Source organism: Corticium candelabrum, chromosome 16 (assembly GCF_963422355.1).
Source record: "Corticium candelabrum chromosome 16, ooCorCand1.1, whole genome shotgun sequence".
NCBI classification, from domain to species: domain Eukaryota; kingdom Metazoa; phylum Porifera; class Homoscleromorpha; order Homosclerophorida; family Plakinidae; genus Corticium; species Corticium candelabrum.
In genome coordinates, this window is record NC_085100.1 from 303802 (window position 1) to 323621 (window position 19820).

General features: G+C 40.6%; 5 protein-coding genes across 5 annotated transcripts; 2 read left to right on the forward strand and 3 right to left on the reverse strand.

Moving 5' to 3' along the window:
• The first annotated feature begins 2405 nt into the window (after nucleotides 1-2405).
• LOC134192135 (SH2 domain-containing adapter protein F-like) lies at nucleotides 2406-6038 on the forward strand. The gene is made up of 3 exons (XM_062660828.1): nucleotides 2406-3922; nucleotides 4139-4258; nucleotides 5653-6038. Exons 1-3 carry the CDS (start codon nucleotides 2412-2414, stop codon nucleotides 5828-5830), a joined length of 1809 nt encoding a protein of 602 aa, XP_062516812.1. The 5' UTR covers nucleotides 2406-2411; the 3' UTR covers nucleotides 5831-6038.
• Nucleotides 6039-6121: 83 nt separating this feature from the next.
• Nucleotides 6122-8155, reverse strand: LOC134192136 (nmrA-like family domain-containing protein 1). The gene is made up of 2 exons (XM_062660829.1): nucleotides 7642-8155; nucleotides 6122-6788 (listed from the first exon to the last, which is right to left on the reverse strand). The coding sequence occupies exons 1-2, from the start codon at nucleotides 8138-8140 to the stop codon at nucleotides 6373-6375; spliced, it is 915 nt and encodes a 304-aa protein (XP_062516813.1). The 5' UTR covers nucleotides 8141-8155; the 3' UTR covers nucleotides 6122-6372.
• A 582-nt stretch (nucleotides 8156-8737) lies between these two features.
• On the forward strand, nucleotides 8738-11734 carry LOC134192694 (SURP and G-patch domain-containing protein 1-like). The gene is made up of 8 exons (XM_062661448.1): nucleotides 8738-9101; nucleotides 9166-9301; nucleotides 9563-9869; nucleotides 10338-10542; nucleotides 10597-10719; nucleotides 11022-11151; nucleotides 11318-11447; nucleotides 11507-11734. The coding sequence occupies exons 1-8, from the start codon at nucleotides 8759-8761 to the stop codon at nucleotides 11531-11533; spliced, it is 1401 nt and encodes a 466-aa protein (XP_062517432.1). The 5' UTR covers nucleotides 8738-8758; the 3' UTR covers nucleotides 11534-11734.
• Nucleotides 11735-11963: 229 nt separating this feature from the next.
• On the reverse strand, nucleotides 11964-13912 carry LOC134192693 (cholesterol 24-hydroxylase-like). Its single transcript, XM_062661447.1, has one exon. The coding sequence runs from the start codon at nucleotides 13678-13680 to the stop codon at nucleotides 12175-12177; it is 1506 nt and encodes a 501-aa protein (XP_062517431.1). The 5' UTR covers nucleotides 13681-13912; the 3' UTR covers nucleotides 11964-12174.
• Nucleotides 13913-14867: 955 nt separating this feature from the next.
• On the reverse strand, nucleotides 14868-19813 carry LOC134192695 (adenosine deaminase-like protein). The gene is made up of 9 exons (XM_062661449.1): nucleotides 19758-19813; nucleotides 18983-19125; nucleotides 18611-18671; nucleotides 18013-18094; nucleotides 17532-17610; nucleotides 17322-17448; nucleotides 16435-16651; nucleotides 15404-15504; nucleotides 14868-15341 (listed from the first exon to the last, which is right to left on the reverse strand). The coding sequence occupies exons 1-9, from the start codon at nucleotides 19794-19796 to the stop codon at nucleotides 15147-15149; spliced, it is 1044 nt and encodes a 347-aa protein (XP_062517433.1). The 5' UTR covers nucleotides 19797-19813; the 3' UTR covers nucleotides 14868-15146.
• Nucleotides 19814-19820: the final 7 nt, after the last annotated feature.

The following is a 19820-nucleotide window of genomic DNA, read 5'->3' on the forward strand; positions in this document are numbered from 1 at the left end:
TGTTGCTATCAATAAGTTGAATGTGTCCAGCTTTAGCACATTTTACGTTTTGCTCCCAATTTACATCTGCCACGCATAGACAAACTGATTTGTATAGGCATCGCCAATCTGCGCTGTGTGAACTCTTCAGAAAACTTGCGTTCCTGGAATCCATGTCGCATCTCGTGATTTTCTGTTCTGCCAACACTAGAGACTGATGTGACTGCTCGAGCTGGATTTGATGTGTTCCTGCGGAGCAGTTCGTCTTCCTTGAAATTTATTGTGCAACCAAATTGCGACGAAGTGGGCTGGTTGGGCGCGTTCCATGCATGGCGCCACGCATATAACGAGCTCTTCCTTTTTTCAGTAACCCTCTAGGCACTCGTAGACACACCACCGGATATTTGTCACATCGCTTTTCCTAGTACGACTACAAGTCTCTAGCCTCCATCACTACCAGGCATTGTGCTTGTAATTATCTCTAGAAGCAATACGCCGAATCTATTCACATCCTTCTGCTCTTTGGTCGAATATATTCTTCACAACCTAATCCGGTTGAGCTTTAAAAGAAATGCGCTCATACTCTTAATTAATTAATTCAAGTTTAGAACACTTCGCTGTAACGAGCTAGTCTGTTGTCAAAATATGTGATTCTTGGAAAGCTACACACCGAACACTAGAGACGACGATTCGTTAGTGCTGGGAAGTCGTAGACAAATGGCAGAATTCACGACCACACTAGCACTAACCCTAACCCGTAGCCCTAGACTCTAGCCATAATCTCTAACCCTAACTCTAACCCTGGACTCTAACCATAACCCTTACTCTAGCCTTACCATCTAAGCCACAAATAGATAGAGTCATCGCACGGTGTTACTGGTAGGAATCCGCCTGCGTTAGAGCATCAGCCATGTTTGCACCTACCCACATGCGCAAGTGTGTACTAACTATTGTCAGGCAGCATAGCTAGCAATTTGCCTCATTTTTGAGTCGGCATGCGAATTATCACATTTCTCAAATATTTCTAGCCAACCTGTTTACTGGACAGCGACGAGGTGTTAAGCGACACAAAACACGTGACCATGAATTAAATAAATTTGTTGTCTAGCTATGAATTTGTATCGCACACGGTGCAGGGTACACGCAGTTCAAGACATAATATTTTAGTCTACGTCAGCTAGGGATTTCGATTAAGTCATCTTCTAATCTCCATCCATCATTCCAGATCCATACAGCCAGTAATTACATGTGGAGCGGAGCTTGCATTTCAGGTGTTACGTACAGTCTAGAAGTCTGGGACCTTTTTATTTCCTGTCTATAGTTCCCGTATATATATATATATATATCTTGTAGGTGGTTTTATGCGCTAATTAATTAATGGACGTTATACAAAACTTTCTCTTTCACCTTCTTGACCCTGATGGGATAAATACCCACAAGATTACTTCAGTACGGTCTTTAATTAAATTATTTCGTTATTGTGACCACAAAGTGACACTAGAGAGAAATTGCATTGTATTACGCAAATTCTATGTACTGTACTCTGAACACCGTAAAAACTTTACCTGTACACTTCAGCATGCAATTCTAGGCCTAGCTAAAAAAGTCTGTTCGATTATTGGAGAGAACGTGAAAATCGCGGTTTTAATTAATAAATATTTAAGGAATTGAAGAGCAGAGATGGGCATTGTTAATTCCGGCTAGTGAAATAAACGGTTCCAGCTTAGCTATGAACTTACGTTCAAAGTTCAACCAATGCTTCGACTACAGATATCTACAACTGCTTTACTTATCGCTTCATGTCCCCGTCAGCTTTCAAGTAGTGGGCGTTATAGCGGTGGCTTTGAAGTTATCAGACAATTGGTGTATGCAAGAGGAGGGCAGGGCGAAGCGCGTGTCATGCAGGAAGTTACAAATTGTCTCGTAATAACTAAAGAACCAATCACAATATTCATTAACTGATCTGGAACCTCCTCCTTGTGAGCTTTCCAATGATGTTGGAATCAACCTGCTAGGACGTCCGCTTCAGGAAATACTGTATGGGTTTTCCCTCACGCCCTCTCTAATATTCGAACAGACTTTTAGTTACGGTTTAATTAGTATATGACTCGTCAAGTACGTACTGTATACACCATGCTGTCTAGAGATGCTTCTATACGAGTTTGAGTCTACTACAGCTAGTAGATTTAGTAAATTTTTGATGTAATTGATTTGTTTCTAATTTCTAATTGCTACTAATCTACTTCTAGTGTAGAGTAAACTAGATGTTAGCTAGAGCATTTAGTAAACTGCCAATACACCGTTTCTCAAAGTTTATAAAGAATTCGAATTTGATTTCTTATAGTAAAGCCTAGATTCGTGGAGTTAGAAACTGCAAATTTGTACTGTGTTAGCGCGCGAGGTTATAATTCGCGCATGCGTAAAAGTGTGGCATGTCTGCTCGGAGGTTCTTTCACTCGATCATCAAGAAAACGTCGCGAACGAACAAATCCTCATCCTCGCCACCGATGAAAAACGCCAGTCGAAGCAAAACAGAAGAGGAGAGCGATGACGATAAAGAAGTATTAGATCAGCGTGGCAGCCCTGCCTTGGTGGCAAGTTCGAGCAAAGGAAAACGCGGTGTATCTACCATAGCATTAGACTTAGAATTGAAATCAGATAGCCACGCAAGTGGTAGACGAGTGAGGTCTATGCCGAGATCAAAAGAGCGGCGAAGTGCCAATTCATCTGCGGAGAAACAAATCGGTTTCACAGCGGGGGCAAAGGACGATTCATCGCCTGAAACAGCTCCAAAACACAAACTCAAATCGCGAAGAACATTGCCACCTAGTGCCGCGCAGGCTCGTGTCCCGCATCGACAAACCTCTCCAGATGACTACACGGATCCAGAAGACGCCGCTAGCGACAGAGAGGTGCTAGACGAGAGAGAGGCGGGTATGGGTGATGGGGAATGTGAGTATTCAGAACCATGGCAGAATGAAAGGCAAGGGAAGAAAATGATTATAAATACAGTCAAATCCTCTATCACTGATCTGGCAGCTCAAAGACTAAACGGAACGTACGATGAACCCTCTGATTTGAAACGGAAGTTTGGAAGTGCAAACGGCGTGAAAACTGAGGGTCATCCAACGTCTGGTGTGAGCACTGCGAGTATTGAGGCTTCGTGTGCGAGTGACTATGCTGATCCGTGGGATAGACTGCCTAAATCAAAGTTCCCACAACGTGTTAAATCAAATAAATCTCCTAGTGGGAGAAAAAATGCACAACGTGCAGTGGATGCTGATGATTATGATGAACCATCCAACCAAAAGAGACTGAACGAACAAGGAGTTGTTGTTGGTGATCAAAGGTCACAGTCAAAGTCGACGGATGATTATGAGGATCCATGGGACTCTAATGCTGCTAAACCTCTTGTTTCGTCGTCTAAACCTCCAAAACCCAAACCTAGATTAAAACCTTGTTCAGTAGGAAGTGATGATTATGATGACCCGTGGGATAACAAAGCAAAGTCTCGTTTACCATTAACTGATGGTTATGATGAACCTCAGGCTAACAAAGCAAAGTCTCGTTCGACATTAACTGATGATTATGAGGATCCATGGGATAAGAAAGGAAAGCCTCGTTTACCATTAACTGATGGTTATGATGAACCTCGGGCTAACAAAGGAAAGCCTCGTTCAACATTAACTGATGATTACGAAGAACCATGGGATAATAAGGGAGCAACAAATAAACCCGTCCAGGGTGCTCGGCCTCCTCCACCTACGTCTTCTGTACCCGCTCGCCCAGTGGAGAGACTGTCCTCACCAGCAGAAATGGAAAAGCCAAAGTTGAATGAGAGAATGCGACCATTTCGTTTGGATAGGAAACACTCAAATTTAGATGAACCTCCTCAACCTGTTGCAGCTATTATTGATGCAAGACTTCCACTTGCTAAGCAGACGTAAGTTCCAGCATTTCCATTTTCATGGTAACTAAATATGCTAAGTAATAGACAGGAAAATGTGGACAAACAGGCAGACTGTGGACAAAAGTGGACAGACAGAGAAATAGACAACACAGTTATGTGTATGTTGCTTGCATACTGATTATTAATATTAGGACATGCGGACAAGTAAGTGGCAAATGTGTAGTGACCGACTCTTGTTTGTTAATTAAGGTGGTTTCATGGAACAATATCAAGAGCAGATGCAGATAAAATCCTCAGAGTGTCACTTGACAGTAGTTTTCTTGTGAGAGTTAGTGAAAGCAACAAAGATGATCACTCTCTCTCCATCAGGTACAGTGTACTGTCAGAGAGCTTGGTTTATGTATATCGTGTGTTGCTCTGTCCATCAGTTATACAATATTCACTATTGTAATCATTTCAATATTGTTTTTGTTTGTTTGTTGGTGTTTCTGTTTGTCTGCTTATTTGTTTGTCTTTCTGTCTTTCTGTCTGTCTGTCTGTTTGTCTGTCTGTCTCAATACATATATTTTCCATTTAAATGAAACGTTTACATCATGAGCAACCTAACACTAACACAACAGGACCATTATGGTCCAGGAGCATACAAAACTACACTGCGCAAACTACATTTTGATGTTGTAATCTCGCTATGCTAACGAGTTTGTCTGAGACAACTTTTGCATTGCAACGCTGTAGAGTCACTGAAATAATTGATCACCATTTGGTCTTGAAGTCGATCTCTTTTCGTTTTCCTTCATCATCCCTTGCACTCTTTGCAAGCTTGTTCAAATATCTAACTGCTTGTTCGCCCCAACAGCCAAAATGTTTGAAAACAAGATGAATGACCAATGGGCAGGACTCTTCTGGTGGCAGCTCAGAATTATAATTTGCCTCTTTCTTCTCCTCCCGTTTCATTGCTGCTACTCCTTCTTCTCTGGAGGCTGCTTTCATTGAGTCCAAACACCATAGATGAGCCAAAGACACGTCTAATTCAATGTCTGCACTTGAATCTGGGTCATAAACTAGGATGTCCGACCTCTTGTCACTGTTGACGCACCTGTATTGTGGCTCTAGTTTGTGCAGCAAGTTGAGTTGAGAAAGGCAGTTAGACTATGCTGACACAATTGAGTTGTGAGTGTGCACTGGACCACCCCCAGTCTTACATGTGATTAGATGGTATCCTTGGATGTCCAGTTCTTTGCCACAATCACAACAATTGCTCGATGCAGGAATGACACATCCCAACCTCATCATAGTTGCCAAATGAAAATCGTGTAGTGAAAGTGCAACATGTGACAAGGACAAAATTGCTGACAAACGAGCTCTATCTCTGATTGTATTTGAGGTGTTGTTCAAGAGGTAGTCAACATCAGCCTTGAGCTGTTGTTGAGTAAGTCTTTGCTTCAATTTTAGATTATCATTGATCAAGTCTGACAGTGACTGCCCCTCCGGCACCGTTTCATGAAGATCATGGCCTATAGATCCCATAGAATCAGGACCCAATAGCAGGTTGTTTACAGATTTTTCAAGATCATGAAAACACTCTGGGAGAGTACAGAGAGAGCGTGCCCAGCTAGAGACAAATGCTAAGGGTGAAATTCTGGCTGATGGTGATAGGATGTCTGTTTGTCTGTCTGTCTGTCTATCTGCTGTCTGTCTACATATATAAATTATGTATACAGAAACAGGGAGGTCACCTTTATTATGTTATTTTTCTCTTGCAGACGGTCTGGAGAGATTGTTCATTTGAAGATTGCACGAAAGAATGACAAGTTTATTCTTGGACTCCACGGCAAGCCTCATCGAACCATCCCTGATCTCATCAAACATTACACTGAACACAAAGTTCCCATCAAGGGCCTCGAATCATTCACATTGCTCTATCCTGTTAAGAAAAACTAACATACACACTTTGAGAGATTGAAGTTGTATGTATTTTCTATGACAGTATTCTATTGGAAGTACAAAGATAGAAACATTAGCTGTATTCTGACTTCGTCGATAGTTGACCTGTTTTTACAGGTTGATTTGTATTGATATCTATGTAGTTGATAGTGTGTTTTATACAGTAGCTAGTCAAGATAAAAAAACTGTATGTAAGGCTGACTCGTAGTGCATTGGATAGACTGTGACTATATTCAAGAGTGACCTCGATGTCGACTTTGGCTAACTAGTTGAAAAGAGCAAGCCTCATTCATTATTGCCTGCATGGTGTAGTACATTACATACACCATACCCATATAATTTTCATCTGTTAAATAATGGTCCCACAAATGCCAGACCTGATTTCTAATACTGCTAACAATTGAATATCTCAGCTCTTGCTTACAAGCAGATTTGATCGCTGTTGCCAAGTGCACAAAGCAGAAAGAACACTGTCAATTAAAAGTCATGCAGAAAATGTCAAAGTTTGAGTAAACACCGTGACATCATGATGACCACCTCTACTTTCTCTCCTTAAACACATCGGCTTGCTGGGTCACCCACTGTTGGACAGTCAGAGGCTCCAGTCCTGTAATAGATGTGTATGTTGCAACAGCAGATGTGTCTACTACGTGAGAAGATCCACGGTCCACTGCCTTGAAATAGCCAACAACGCCATCAATCGTCCATTCAGGCCAACATGTGTCTACACAGAATTGTTTGAACTTCTCATAGGGAACTTTGACATACTCGATTTTCCTCTCCAGCGACTGAGTAAATGCATTAGCAATGTCATCAAATGTTTGAGCATTTGAGCCCAAATTGTAAATTTTGTTGGCATGAGCCGATGGATTAACCAAAACTGCAGCAGCTGCTTTCCCGATATCAGTGACAGCAATTCCAGTAAAGGGAGCATCGGGTCTTGCAGGTGAAAACACTATTGATAACAATTGACAAAATTATGAGAAATCAGGGCATGTACAAATAAGTTTTTCATAACAATCATAATTTCTATTTTAAACAAAAGTGGAACAAAACGTACACATTCAATGCACCTGGGCATTACTGCTGCTAATGATGCAGATGGTAGGTACACTAATTCGCGACTCTTCATATGCATCATATGCATGATGATTATACTAAAAGAACTGTACTACTCACCATAAAACACAGATCATTCTATTAGAAAAAATCATTAGATTGATTTAGAGGTCAATATACAAAGTTTTGTGTGTGTGTGTGTGAGTGAGTGTGTGTGTGTGTGTGTGTGTGTGTGTGTGTGAGTGTGTGTGTGTGTGTGTGTGAGTGTGTGTGTGTGTGTGTGCGTGTGTGCGTGTGTGTGTGTGTGTGTGTGTCTGTTTATCCAATATTCCCCAAAACATTCACAACAAAATAACAGACAGAGTGCAGCTCTAAAGTCACAACTGCAGCCCAAAACTGTTAGCTTCATGTCATTGATTTCTTGCCAGCATCTAACATAATGAAAGTATAAAGTCAGTAAATAAAAATCTACGTAACAACTGAGTCCATGCATAGAGTCATCAATCAATAAAATTTCTAACCTATTTTATACAGCATCTTTGGCACTATACAGTACAGTAGTCCTAATACAAATAAAGTTAATTAATTTAATTAATTAATTAGCACTTAATTAATTAGAGCTGCACAACTCTTACTGCACCCACGCAGTCTGTTCCACCCTTTCTGCTGCGTCGGGCCGAAAGTATAGCATCTGACGCGGCGGAAAGGGTCTGTCTAGACTAAACTGTGCAGGTGAAACTCCCTCTTACCTTCAGAATTAGCTGTGATCCTTTCAGCACTATAGTAAAGATTTTCAAAGAAAAATGGCAACCGAAATATGGTGTACGCAACGCCCACGTCCTTCACCGCGTCCTCCACGTCTCTGAACATGGAAGTCAAGACGACAGTAGCAGACTCCCCGGTAAGAGCGGCTGATATGTCGGAAAAAACGCACACGCTCTTCACACCCACCGATTTGCAAGCCTTGGCCGCCGCTGCGACAATTGGAGCAGGATTCTCGTGACCAGGGGTCACAATACAAGCCGAAACAGCATTGAATCGCTTGATGATTTCGTCAAATGTAGAGGTGCCCATGTCGGCTGCTATCACCTCGACGGACGGAAGGCTGGCCAGATCGCTGGCTTTGTCTGGATGACGAGTGCATGCCTTGATGTCGACCTTGTCCGAGTATGACTCGCTAAGACTACAGACAATGGCCTTGCCTACTTGTCCGCTACTACCGAGAACGAGAGCTACGGGTTTAGCCATGGAAACAAAAATGAAGTAACACTAGCCTCGGCTTCCCTTTGCTTTCGATGGTCCGACCGCGCGAGGATAGCAACGGGACTGTATCACGTGATGTTCTCTCCGAAATACAGTACTGTTGCTATCCTCGCGCGGTCGGACCACCGAAAGGGAGGCCTAGTACAGTGTCGCGGCTAAAGTAACACTACAAATTTTGGTACATTATGTAACCAAAAAATAGCTAGTTGATAGTAATTAAGTTCACACATACCTACGCAGCTAGTGGGAAATCCCCATACACTACCAAGTTGGGCATCTGGGCACTCTAGCTCAGAGCAAACCCGACAGATGTACGAACGTTTCATATGATGAACGTTTACTATGCTAGATCCTAACTAGTTAGTGAAGAAGCACTAAAAGTGCAGAGTCATATACAGTTCTGTAGAAGTGCTGGTATGCAGCTTGAAAATGTAATTAGACAGAATCCTATGACGTGCGTAATTGTTGTGATTTGGTCATCTCACGGCTAGTTGTACGTCACGTGACCGGTCTTGTCGTAAACAAAATTTGTAACGCGCGCTAACAAAAATAACGTTTCAAGTTTGTTTACGCATGCGCAGATATTAATGTGTTTGGTTTAGTATGGATTTGACGTCGTTTCAGTTGTCGTTTGCCAATGACGGCAGCTTCATGAAACAGTTCATGGAAATGCAGCAAGCCGCCGGTGGCAGTAAAGACGGACGACCAGCCGAACCCGGAAGTTCCAATGAAATGTCGTCTGCCGCGGAAAGGAAAGACGAAGATGCGAGGAAAACAACTCCAACGAGCCGGATAGGAGGCATTAAGATTAAAATGAAGACCAGTTTAAACCGGGGCCCCGATTTGGGGTTCGCTCGGTCGGTTGCGACGAACAGCCGGGCACTCACGAACGTCTTCGACTCCCCAGATTCGCCGGAAGAAAGTGAAACATCTAGAAAGCGGCTGGGTAATAGCGTGTGGGCACATGAAATCGTTTGGTTTCTTGTTGGGGCCTCATGCGCTTGTAAAAGTTTCGTCCCCAGAGGCACAGTCTCAAGTGATTGATGAGAAAGAGGTAGCAGAGAAACTTGCAAGAGTCGTCGCTCAAGGAGGAGCAGCAGTTGAGCGGATGGCGTTGAAGAATAATAGAGACAAGCCGCACTTTAGGTAAAGCATTAAATAGCAGTTACGTAGACGTAACTATGATGGTTAAGTAGAAAGACAGACAGACAAACTTTTGAACAGGTCCCTTCTGTCTAGTGTGTGTGTGTGTTACACACACACACACACACACACACACACACACACACACACACACACACACACACATAATACACAGAGACATTTTTCTGGGCAAAATGTCAAGACAGTTGTCGACACAGGAACGGACTGATTGCGATGAAGTACACTCACTTGGCTTGTTTCCAGATTCCTGTATGACACAGAGTCTGAGATGCACAAGTTCTATCAAGAGAAGGTGCGTGAATTTTTACAGACCATTAAAGAAGAGAACGTTTCAGGTCCAGAAGATATCGAAACTCAGAAGCAAGACGAGAGCAGTTCAGCAGCCAGTCGTAAGAGAAAACGTCGCAGCCGATGGACAGAAGATTCAAGCAAGACAGAACCAGCAAACAAGGTAGTAAGTCAAGGAAGTGAACAGCAAGCTTTAGAAGACTCGTTTCCACAACAAACGCATTCAAAATTGGATGAACAAACAGTAAACAAAGCTGCACAGGTAAGACATGATTGATGTGACTTAGACCAATGAGTGATTATGAGAATAACACACACACACACACACACACACACACACACACACACACACACACACACACACACACACACACAAGCATGACTGCAGTAGCTACAGCTGCTTGTAATTACGTTGATGTAACACGATGATTTGCAGAGCTCGTACTTGGTGACTGAACTTCTTCGCAGAGGCACACTATGCACCATAGAAGGGCACCAGTTCTATCTTGTTTTACTGTGCTATGACGTGTATGATTGTTTGTTTGCTAGCTTGCAAATGTAAGTGTGAGCAACTGATTGCTTCAGCTAGATTAGTGAGCCAAGTTGTCATGACATTGTTATTTGTTTAATAAGCATGCACAGGGAAGACTACAAGTTTTAATGACTTATTCAATAGAACGTGTAACGATTGCAGTTTCTATTGCATACATAACTTTCGTGTTCTTGACAGCCGGATGTGTTCATGGGTCAATATCAGGAAGCTATTAGGAGAGCTCAGCAGCTGGCCCAGCCACTTACTGCTCAGAGGAAAATAGCTAGTCAGCCAGCTGTACAAAGGAAGAAATCTAGTAAATTGGATTATGACAGTGATGAGGACACAGAAGGTGGTACATGGGAGCATAAATCTAGAATGGCTGAAATGGCTAAAACAAAACGTAAGATTTTGTCTAGTTTGCCTTCATTGTTGAGCACGTGGCGTGTGTTGTTAGAGGTGGCAAAGACATTGACAGAAGCATCCGAGGGAAAGCATCACTTGGCAGACTTCCTGCCACGTGACGAACTTGAGAAATTCACAGAGAGAGTCAAGGCAGCAAAAGAAGGAAGACAATCAGGTTTGGTGGTTGAATCGTGTGTTTGTTTGCTATCTGTTCATTGTTTGTCTGTCTTGTGTGTGTGTGTGTGTGTGTGTGTGTGTGTGTGTGTGTGTGTGTGTGTGTGTGTGTGTAGGTTGCTGGTTGTATCATGTGTTTGTTTGCTATCTGCTCATTGTTTGTCTTTCTTGTATTGTGTGTGTGTGTGTGTGTGTGTGTGTGTGTGTGCATGTGTGTGTGTGTGTGTGTGTGCATGTGTGTGTGTGTGTGCATGTATTGTCTTCAGTTCTATTTCCATTAGTTCATTAGTTTGTTTGCTACAGATGTCTCAGATTACAAGGAGCACAAACTGACGTCAGACAACATTGGCTACAAAATGCTTGCAAAAGCTGGATGGAAGGAAGGCCAAGGTCTTGGGTCGACTGGAACGGGAATCACAGCTCCAGTCAATAAGTAAGATGATAAAAACTATAAAACCGTCATCCAGTAGTGCGAACACAAAGAGACAGAGTTGTAAACCAACAAACCATAACAAACATTTGAGAGCATTGGTCTAAGGATTGACCTCAGCAATGCTTGTCAATATCAAAGGCTCGCTTTTTAAAATGTTTTTCTTTAGAGGCAAAGTGGCATATGACAATGCTGGTCTTGGTGTTGAAAGACCAGAAGAAGTCAGTAATGATGACGATGAGTTTGATGTCTATCGCAAACGTATGATGTTGGCTTATCGATTTAGACCGAACCCACTGGTAGCGATCATAGCAGCATGTCAGTGTCTTAGTTTACGGTACATTGTTTGTGTCTTTAGAATAATCCAAGACGGCCATACTACTGATGAACACATCATGTACAAACTTGTGTATTTGGTGTAGAACTAGTGCTTCTGTATTATTTACAATGGGAGGGATAAATAGATTGGAATCTAATAGACTGTTGTATGTCGTGGTGTGTGGGTCATAGGGTCATAGTTCAGAGATTCAGGGCTGTCGTCTGTCCATAGCTGTACAAAGATGGATTTTGTCTGAGTGTTCTAGTACAGTAGGCTATTGAAAATCGACAGCTTTGTTTGTTGACCGGTTTATAAGATTATTTGTGATTGCTTGCCATAGATGTTGATATCGTGTTTGTCACTCTGTTGTCTTTGTTACATTGCCTACTATTGTGTGTTTGTCTTTGCAAACAAGCTAGCATTACATGTGGGACGAGTGTTGCAACATGTTATGTTGCCTTTGCTCTGTGGGAAATGTGGCAATATGGCTGACTGCTTTCAATTTGAAGAGCAGACATCTTAACAACATCAACATCACAATCTAGGACAACATCAAGGCTGTTACTACGATACGACTAACTCTAGTAGCCCTTCATGTATAGTAAGTTTAGACCTACTAGATGAATCAAATACTATGGTAATCCCTTGTAAGACACTAACTAGAGTCTAAAGTTTCTCATTTATGGATCAGTCTGTATCACTTGTTTTTACTTTTCTGGTCTTCGTTTCACCTTGCATTTGATGGGGTCTGCAGGGGTGAGAAGTAGGACGCCATCTTTGTAGTCTGCATACTTGTTACATTTCCTGCTGTCTTCCTCCAACTCAATGGTGAACGTCTGGAAAATACGAGCCAAAGCCATTCTTAGTGCCTGTTCTGAAAATGAACGTCCAATACAGCTACGAAGACCACTGCCAAACCCGAGGAATGGCATATTGCTCTCATCAGTGGCAAGAGAAGCAAAACGGTCAGGATCAAACTTCAATGGATCAGGCCAGTGGTCATCGCTGAGATGTAAACAATAGACACTCACAGTAACCCACGTATCAGCAGGTATAACAAGTCCATTAACTGTGAAGTCAGATGTGAGTGCTCGGTTCATTGCAGTAACTGAAGGATGTCGTCTCGTGGTCTCTTTGAAGACACAAGTGAGATAAGGAAGGAATGGAAGGTCGGCTGGTGATACAAACTGCTTGCCTTCAAGGACGCGATCCACTTCCTCCACAACACGTCTCTTGACTTCTGGATGGCTGACGATCTCTTTTAGAGCAAAACAAAGTGTAAGGGATGGTGCCTTATGGGATGCAAGGCAGTACTCTAGGCCAGTGTCAATAATCTCATCTAGGGTGTATTCTCCATTTGTAGCTGTTGCCTCCAGCATTCTACCCAACACGTCACTCCTGTGTTCCTCACCTTCCCCGATAGCTTTTTGCCTTTTTTCTATCCACTTTGAAAATAAATCTCGAAGAAACTGGCAGTTTTCTTTTACCATTTTTCGAATGTCTCTCATTGGGAGGTACACACACAATGGATTTGTGATCTGTTCAAGAACCCCGACCAAAACCTTATGCAATGCAATATTAATAGGTATCATTTCTTCCATTGATAATTCTGTACCCATGGATACGCTACACATAATTCCTGATGTTAGGAGAGGAAGGGTCTCTTTCATACGAACGATTTCTCCTTTCTCAGCTGCCCGGTCAATGTAGGTTATGAACTTGTCTATTATTTGGTTAAACGGCTCTGCCAACGAGTCACGCAAGTTTTTGTTACTGTAGAAAGGCGTTGTAATCTTATGACGTCTCGTCCACTTGTCCAAATCATTCAAACTCTCTTGCATGCAACCAAGAAATCTATTGCCAAATGGAAACCGCGCAGGCAGAAATAGAAACGGAGGTTTCAAGGCAGTTCTGTCTCTGACAATTTGACGAGCTCCTGTCGGGTCGGACACGTGGACGAGGTAGATGTGAATGAACCAGAGAACGAAGACATGACCGTATTTCTTGGTAAACTCGAGTAACATATCTTCATGAAATACTCCTTCCTTCCGTTTCTCCTCTAGAATCGGTACATGACCCAACCAGAAGCTCGCAAGCGGAGGACCGGGAAGATGAGAGCAGCGACGTCTCTTGTTAGCAAGAAGAAGAGCCAGTACGCCAATAGCGGCAATCAGTGTGGCAACAATCACTGCAATAATCGTAAACACAACCATCACGCCAGCCCTTCCACTGCCTTGTTGAAGAGAAAGAATGCAGCACAGGAACTAGAGACTATCACGTGAAAGCAATAGTAAACACACCGACTAATCAAATGAAGTACTAAAGTGCCAACTGTCTGTATGCATGCCACTTAGATGCAATTAGTCATGCGGATGTGTCTCCATGTGTACACGTGTACCTGAAATTATACTCCCGCTAAGTATTCACGACGGCCCGAGCGTGGCAATATTCAAACGACGCCATTTCCACCTAAATTAACTAATAACTTTCACCTGCAGCCGCCATTAATTAAGCTACACCAGCCAAGTTCTTCTTTGCAGGTGTTGACAGTAGATGACAGTCCGTCATTTTTTAAATTAAGTTTTCACTGTCAAGTACAGATATTGTAGATAGAAACGTACCAATTTCAAAATTTCAAGAAATTTTAATTTGCTTACAATTTAAATCGTAATTTTTTACAATTGCTATAGAAAGCTAGGCACCACGCTTTTAGTAAAAGTGTTCATAGAGAATTGTATTCGACTGGATTGACTGATGTTGATAATCTCTACTTCTTGTGACTTCTTGTTCATTAGTTTGTTTGTCCATGCTTATTGTCGTCTGTAGCTGTATCTAGTGCACCAGATTTCTGTGTGCATAACAATAACAATAACAACAACAACAACAATAATAATAATAACAATAATAATAATAACAATAATATGTGTCGTTATGCCCCTCCATAATGGGTAAGTGGGGTCTTTACCCCCATCTGGGCGCCCACCAACCCGGCAGGTGAGCCCAGCGGGGTACATGTTTCCGTGTAGTCCATACGGCGATCAATGACTAGCCAATTCGATATAGATTGCAGGCATTACGGTGACCGCGTACTCGATACAGCATGCCTAGTGGATATCAACGACCACCAGGAAAGCACTGGACGTCATCGTCAACGGACCGATAATAATAACAATAATAATAATAACAATAATAATAATAATAATAAAATAATCGAATTGGCTAGTCATTGATCGCCGTATGGACTACACGGAAACATGTACCCCGCTGGGCTCACCTGCCGGGTTGGTGGGCGCCCAGATGGGGGTAAAGACCCCACTTGCCCATTATGGAGGGGCATAACGACACATAATAATAATAACAATAATTTGACAAACATGTACCCTGCTGGGCTCACCTGCTGGGTTGGTGGGCGCCCAGATGGGGGTAAAGACCCCACTTGCCCATCATGGAGGGGCATAACGACACAAACAACATGTAGTTAGTTTGCACAAAAGGTGGTGACAGTTATCATTTAACTAGAGACATACTATACACCTGATTGTTTCTAGGCTTTGCTGTCTTATAGCAATTTAGCAAACTAAAACAGACCTTTAATCGCACTATACAAACTACAACAAAGAATGAGAAATAAAAGTGATAACTTGAAAATTTCACTAACTTTCAATGACTTGGTTCTTAACTATTGCTGGAAGTAATTTTGTTTGCAATCTTGCCATTTGTGCCTCAACTGCCGTTTTAGGTCATCAGTTACGAACGTATAGTCGACAGTCGAGAGAGAGAGTTTCCACAGTTCTACTTGTGACATGTTCAGTTTGCTGTGTGCAACACAATATTCTTCAGAGAGTGATGTCGAGAAGACACCCTTGTCATCAGTCTACACACAAACGCGATCAAACTGACTGCAGATCGAACATGAGACCTAAAAGTTTAACACACACAAAGAGCCATGGGATGACCTCGTTCATACCAGTCCCTGAAATGATGGACATCGTATGACTGTACGGTCCTGCATTTTACATTTGATGTAAGGCAAACTTCTGCAAACACAAAGATCATTCAAACATGCACATACATTAATTGTTAATATAGGCAAATGTACTAAGAAGTGACTGGTACATGTACAGTAGCATTCAACGAACCTTAATTCTCACATGTCGTCGAGACAAAGCACATGCGCAGTGGAGTACAGTCTACAATCCGAACACTTTAACAGCTGTAACTCTGTCTGTCTGTCTGTCTGGTTGTGTGTCTGTCTGTTTGTCTGTCTGTCTGTCTGTCTATCGGACCCGACTCTGTTCATAACTCTGTTCATATTTCGGATAACTGACGCTAACTCTCATAGCATGCAAACAGGTGTCTCTGGACCTCTGAAGCTGAGCAATGCTCATGCACACTCATTTAATTAAACCAAATACATGTACACTGAACAACAATTGCACAAACACCCAAACTTGACCACACTGGATATGTATAAATCAAAGAGTAGTTTACCATCATATATTGTTACTAACTTGACATCACACATTGTTGCTCATGTACATAACAGTTTTGAGCACGTACTTCTAGAGGCAGGGGCGTAGCGTGACCTCTACAAATGGGGGCTAAGCTTCACGATGCTACTGGACACGCCCATTTTATGGACACAACCGCCTTATGGACACGCCCATATTTATTGGCTTCTAACTGACTGGAAACAGGGGGATGTATATACTATATACAGCTTTGGTCTTCACACATATTTACAGTCCACAATTTTTATGACCACGCCTACAAATGATGGGGCTAAAACCCCGTCTAGGCCATGCCATGCTACACCCCTGCTAGAGACCGCCTGAGGCACTCAGCATTTGGATAACTGACATCTGGCTGTACTATAGTTGAACCCTTTACTCTCCAGTGACTTGACTATATTTCTACAAGTAGCTCTAGCTATCCTTATGTCATTCACTGACATTACGGAATGTTACCCAAAGGGATCTTCTTGCTCTCAAAGCATTTTACCAACTCATCGGAGCCTCCTTGTGCTGGATGCAGGCATGTGCCATGACCAACTCTATCTGGACCAAATTCCAATAGAGATAGAGTCTCTGCAACATTAGGCACCTCGGCTACATGAAGTGTCACCTTCAGACCAGCTTCACGAGCTTTCCTCAATGCAGGAAGGAATGTCGTCGCATCTCCTTTCTATAGGACAAAATCATTATTGAGTTGAAAGATATCGTCTGCTTGAGCTGGTAATATACGTGACAATTTGTTCATGCCTGTCTGCTTGCCCATTTGTCTGTCTGTCTGTCTTTTTATCTGTCTATCTGTCTGCCTGTCTGTCCGTCTGTCTGTCTATCTGTCTGTCTCTTTATCTGTCTATCTGTCTGTCTCTTTATCTGTCTATCTGTCTGTCTGTCTGTTTGTACAGACCCAAGTCCACTAATGCTTTAAAGTATTTCGCTGTGAAGGACTGGTTTATTATAGAAGTTTAGGATGTGTACAAGTAGAGAATCTGTAACAATAAAATAATCTGTCTGTCTATTTGTCTGTCTCTTTATCTGTCTATCTGTCTGTCTGTCTGTTTATCTGTCTATCTGTCTGTCTGTCTCTTTATCTGTCTATCTGTCTGTCTGTCTGTCTGTCTGCCTGTCTCTTTATCTGTCTATCTGTCTGTCTGCCTGTCCGTCTATCTGTCTGTCTGTCTGTCTGTCTGTCTGTTATACTGTTGCAGATATAATAACATAAACATGCCAACTAATCACTATTAAACATTTTAGCTAAAAAATTCATAAAAAATTAGCACAATAGCTTTAACATCAAGCCTTTAGCTGACAATCAAATTCATAACTTTCATTCTTATGTAACATACAGTTGGATCTCCACTGAGGTCAATTCCAACTACAACTCCGTCACCCTTTTGTTGATATTCTGCTGTCATTTCTACCGTATCTAGAGCTTCCTCTAAGCTTTGACGACGATCAATAGAAAGAAGCAATCTGCACACACAATAATTATTGATTTCAATGCCCAACATCAATATACACCGCAGAGTTTTCATTGTGTTAGATCATTTATTTACTTGACTGGTAATTCCAAGTGATTGCTGGCCTCTTGAATGACAGCAACTACAGTGTCAACATACCCTCGTTTAGAGATACCTAAATAAAAGGAAAACGTTAAAAGAGTGAGGCAACATGCAGTACTAAGTGATAATGACATTGAAACTTGACTGAAGTAGTAGCTGGTAGACTTCCAGTCATTTATGTTTGATTGGCTTACCTGTCTGTCTATCTGTTTGTCAATTTATAGTCTCTAAGATACATCTCTATGGACTATAGCAATAATGTTAACAACTGTGTGTGTGTGTGTGTGTGTGTGTGTGTGTGTGTGCATGTGTGCATGCGTGTGTGCGTGTGTGTGTGTGTGTGTGTGCATGTGTGTGTGTGTGTGTGTGTGTGTGTGTGTGTGTGTGTGTGTGTTTGTGTGCTTCCTTCAAATATATTCCTGTTTTCAGTTCTATACTTCAACACCCATCTCACTACGTAAAACAATACAAATACCTTTAAGAGGTCTCGGAGTCGTTCTCAGTTCTAGATAGCAAACACCATCATCAGCAAACTCTCGAATCACATCACCTGTCACCTTGATATACATGTATGTATATATATATATATATATATATATATATATATATATATATATATATATATATATATATATATATACATACATACATACAATAATCATAAAGCCAGACCAACTAAACTTTTTATGCTCGGATATTTAGACATAAAACCTGGACCGACCAAATAAAAAGAAAAAGTAATGATCAGGTGACATTTTGCACATGCGCGGTTTTCATTGCACTGCAACATTAAACGTGAGATAGCAAAATGGACACTAAAACAAAAGATGCTGATGCCGAGCAGAACGCAGTAACACTCACTGGATGACATGCAGTCATTGAATCGTAGATCGTACAGATGCGTGTATACTACCAAGTCATTCTACAGCATTCATAATATCATTGCGCATGCGCACATCAAATTAATTTTTTTCAAGCTCAAAATTGAACTGGCGAATCAGAGCATCAAGGAATTAATTGGTCTGGCCTAGAATAAACCAACAACATGCAAAGTATTTGCTGGAGCTTTGTACCATCGATAGTGCCTCTTTTGAAGTCACTAGTTCATGTATCATCTTGAATACAGCAAAACATCTATAATCATGTAATTAATTAATTAATATATAATTAGTTAATTATATTTAATTTTTAAATATATAATTAATTAATAAATATATAATTAATTAATTAATATATTAGTTAATATATAATTAATTAATTAATATATTGGTTAATACATAATTAATTAATTAATATACTGATATATAATTAATTAATATATTAATATATATAATTAATTAATTATTTTTAATGAATATATAATTAATTATATTTAATTTTTAATATACAATTAATTAATTAAACTAATAAGAAAAAAGAAGATGTTATATGATTAATTAACTCACTCATGTAACGTTCTTTTGCCTTCTTTGTTGATAACTGTGCTCCACACGTCACGTTCACTCTTGTCTACAGTGTGACTAACATCGTTGATCAACTTCTGCATGGTGTTTGTACTTATGGAACCATGCAAGTGAGCATGAAGCTCCTACAAAGAGAGACATTGAGCATTCCTCTAATTATAAACAAACAATTAATTAATTAATTAATATTAATTGACAGTTGTTATTAAAACATAAAATTAATTAATTAATTAATATTAATTAATATTAATTAATATTAATTGACAACTGTCATTAAATACATAAACAAACAAATCACAATTAATTAATTAATTAATTAATATTAATTGACTATAATAAACTGTTAAATAAGTTACAAACAATTGATATTAATTGACAATTAATTATTATTAAAACATAAAACAAACTGTTAGATAAATAAATAAAAATATTAATTAATTAATTAATATTAATTGAAAATTGTCATTAGATACATAAACAAACAAGTCACAAATAATTAATTAATTAATATTAATTGATATTAATTAACTATAACAAACTGTTAAATTAATAAATAAATAATATCAGTTGATAACCATAATTAGACACATAAAATTAGTTAAAAATAATCAATTAATTAATTGATATTAATTGATATTAATCAACAACCGTCATTAATTAATTAGATATTTTAACAAAACGTTCCTCTGGCACTGAGTTGTCAAGACGTGTATCCCTCAACTACAATAGTCGTTTTATTCAAGATCCATCAACTTACAGCCTTCGGCAGCCGTCGACAAAAAGCCTGAACACTCATTTACGTCAACGCATGCGTAGTTCA

Excerpts from the sequence above, each read along its gene's own strand:
- LOC134192135 (XM_062660828.1), top strand. The coding sequence starts at position 2,412 with ATGTCTGCTCGGAGGTTCTTTCACTCGATCATCAAGAAAACGTCGCGA. Across the intron at positions 3,923-4,138 it reads CTTCCACTTGCTAAGCAGAC|GTGGTTTCATGGAACAATAT; the intron begins GTAAGTTCCAGC and ends TTGTTAATTAAG. Across the intron at positions 4,259-5,652 it reads GATCACTCTCTCTCCATCAG|ACGGTCTGGAGAGATTGTTC; the intron begins GTACAGTGTACT and ends TTTCTCTTGCAG.
- LOC134192136 (XM_062660829.1), bottom strand. The coding sequence starts at position 8,140 with ATGGCTAAACCCGTAGCTCTCGTTCTCGGTAGTAGCGGACAAGTAGGC. Across the intron at positions 6,789-7,641 it reads GATCACAGCTAATTCTGAAG|TGTTTTCACCTGCAAGACCC; the intron begins GTAAGAGGGAGT and ends TGTTATCAATAG.
- LOC134192694 (XM_062661448.1), top strand. The coding sequence starts at position 8,759 with ATGGATTTGACGTCGTTTCAGTTGTCGTTTGCCAATGACGGCAGCTTC. Across the intron at positions 10,543-10,596 it reads TGAAATGGCTAAAACAAAAC|AGGTGGCAAAGACATTGACA; the intron begins GTAAGATTTTGT and ends GTGTGTTGTTAG. Across the intron at positions 10,720-11,021 it reads AAAAGAAGGAAGACAATCAG|ATGTCTCAGATTACAAGGAG; the intron begins GTTTGGTGGTTG and ends TGTTTGCTACAG.
- LOC134192693 (XM_062661447.1), bottom strand. The coding sequence starts at position 13,680 with ATGGTTGTGTTTACGATTATTGCAGTGATTGTTGCCACACTGATTGCC.
- LOC134192695 (XM_062661449.1), bottom strand. The coding sequence starts at position 19,796 with ATGAGTGTTCAGGCTTTTTGTCGACGGCTGCCGAAGGCT. Across the intron at positions 19,126-19,757 it reads GTCGACGGCTGCCGAAGGCT|GAGCTTCATGCTCACTTGCA; the intron begins GTAAGTTGATGG and ends CTCTCTTTGTAG. Across the intron at positions 17,449-17,531 it reads CACTTGGAATTACCAGTCAA|ATTGCTTCTTTCTATTGATC; the intron begins GTAAATAAATGA and ends TTGTGTGTGCAG.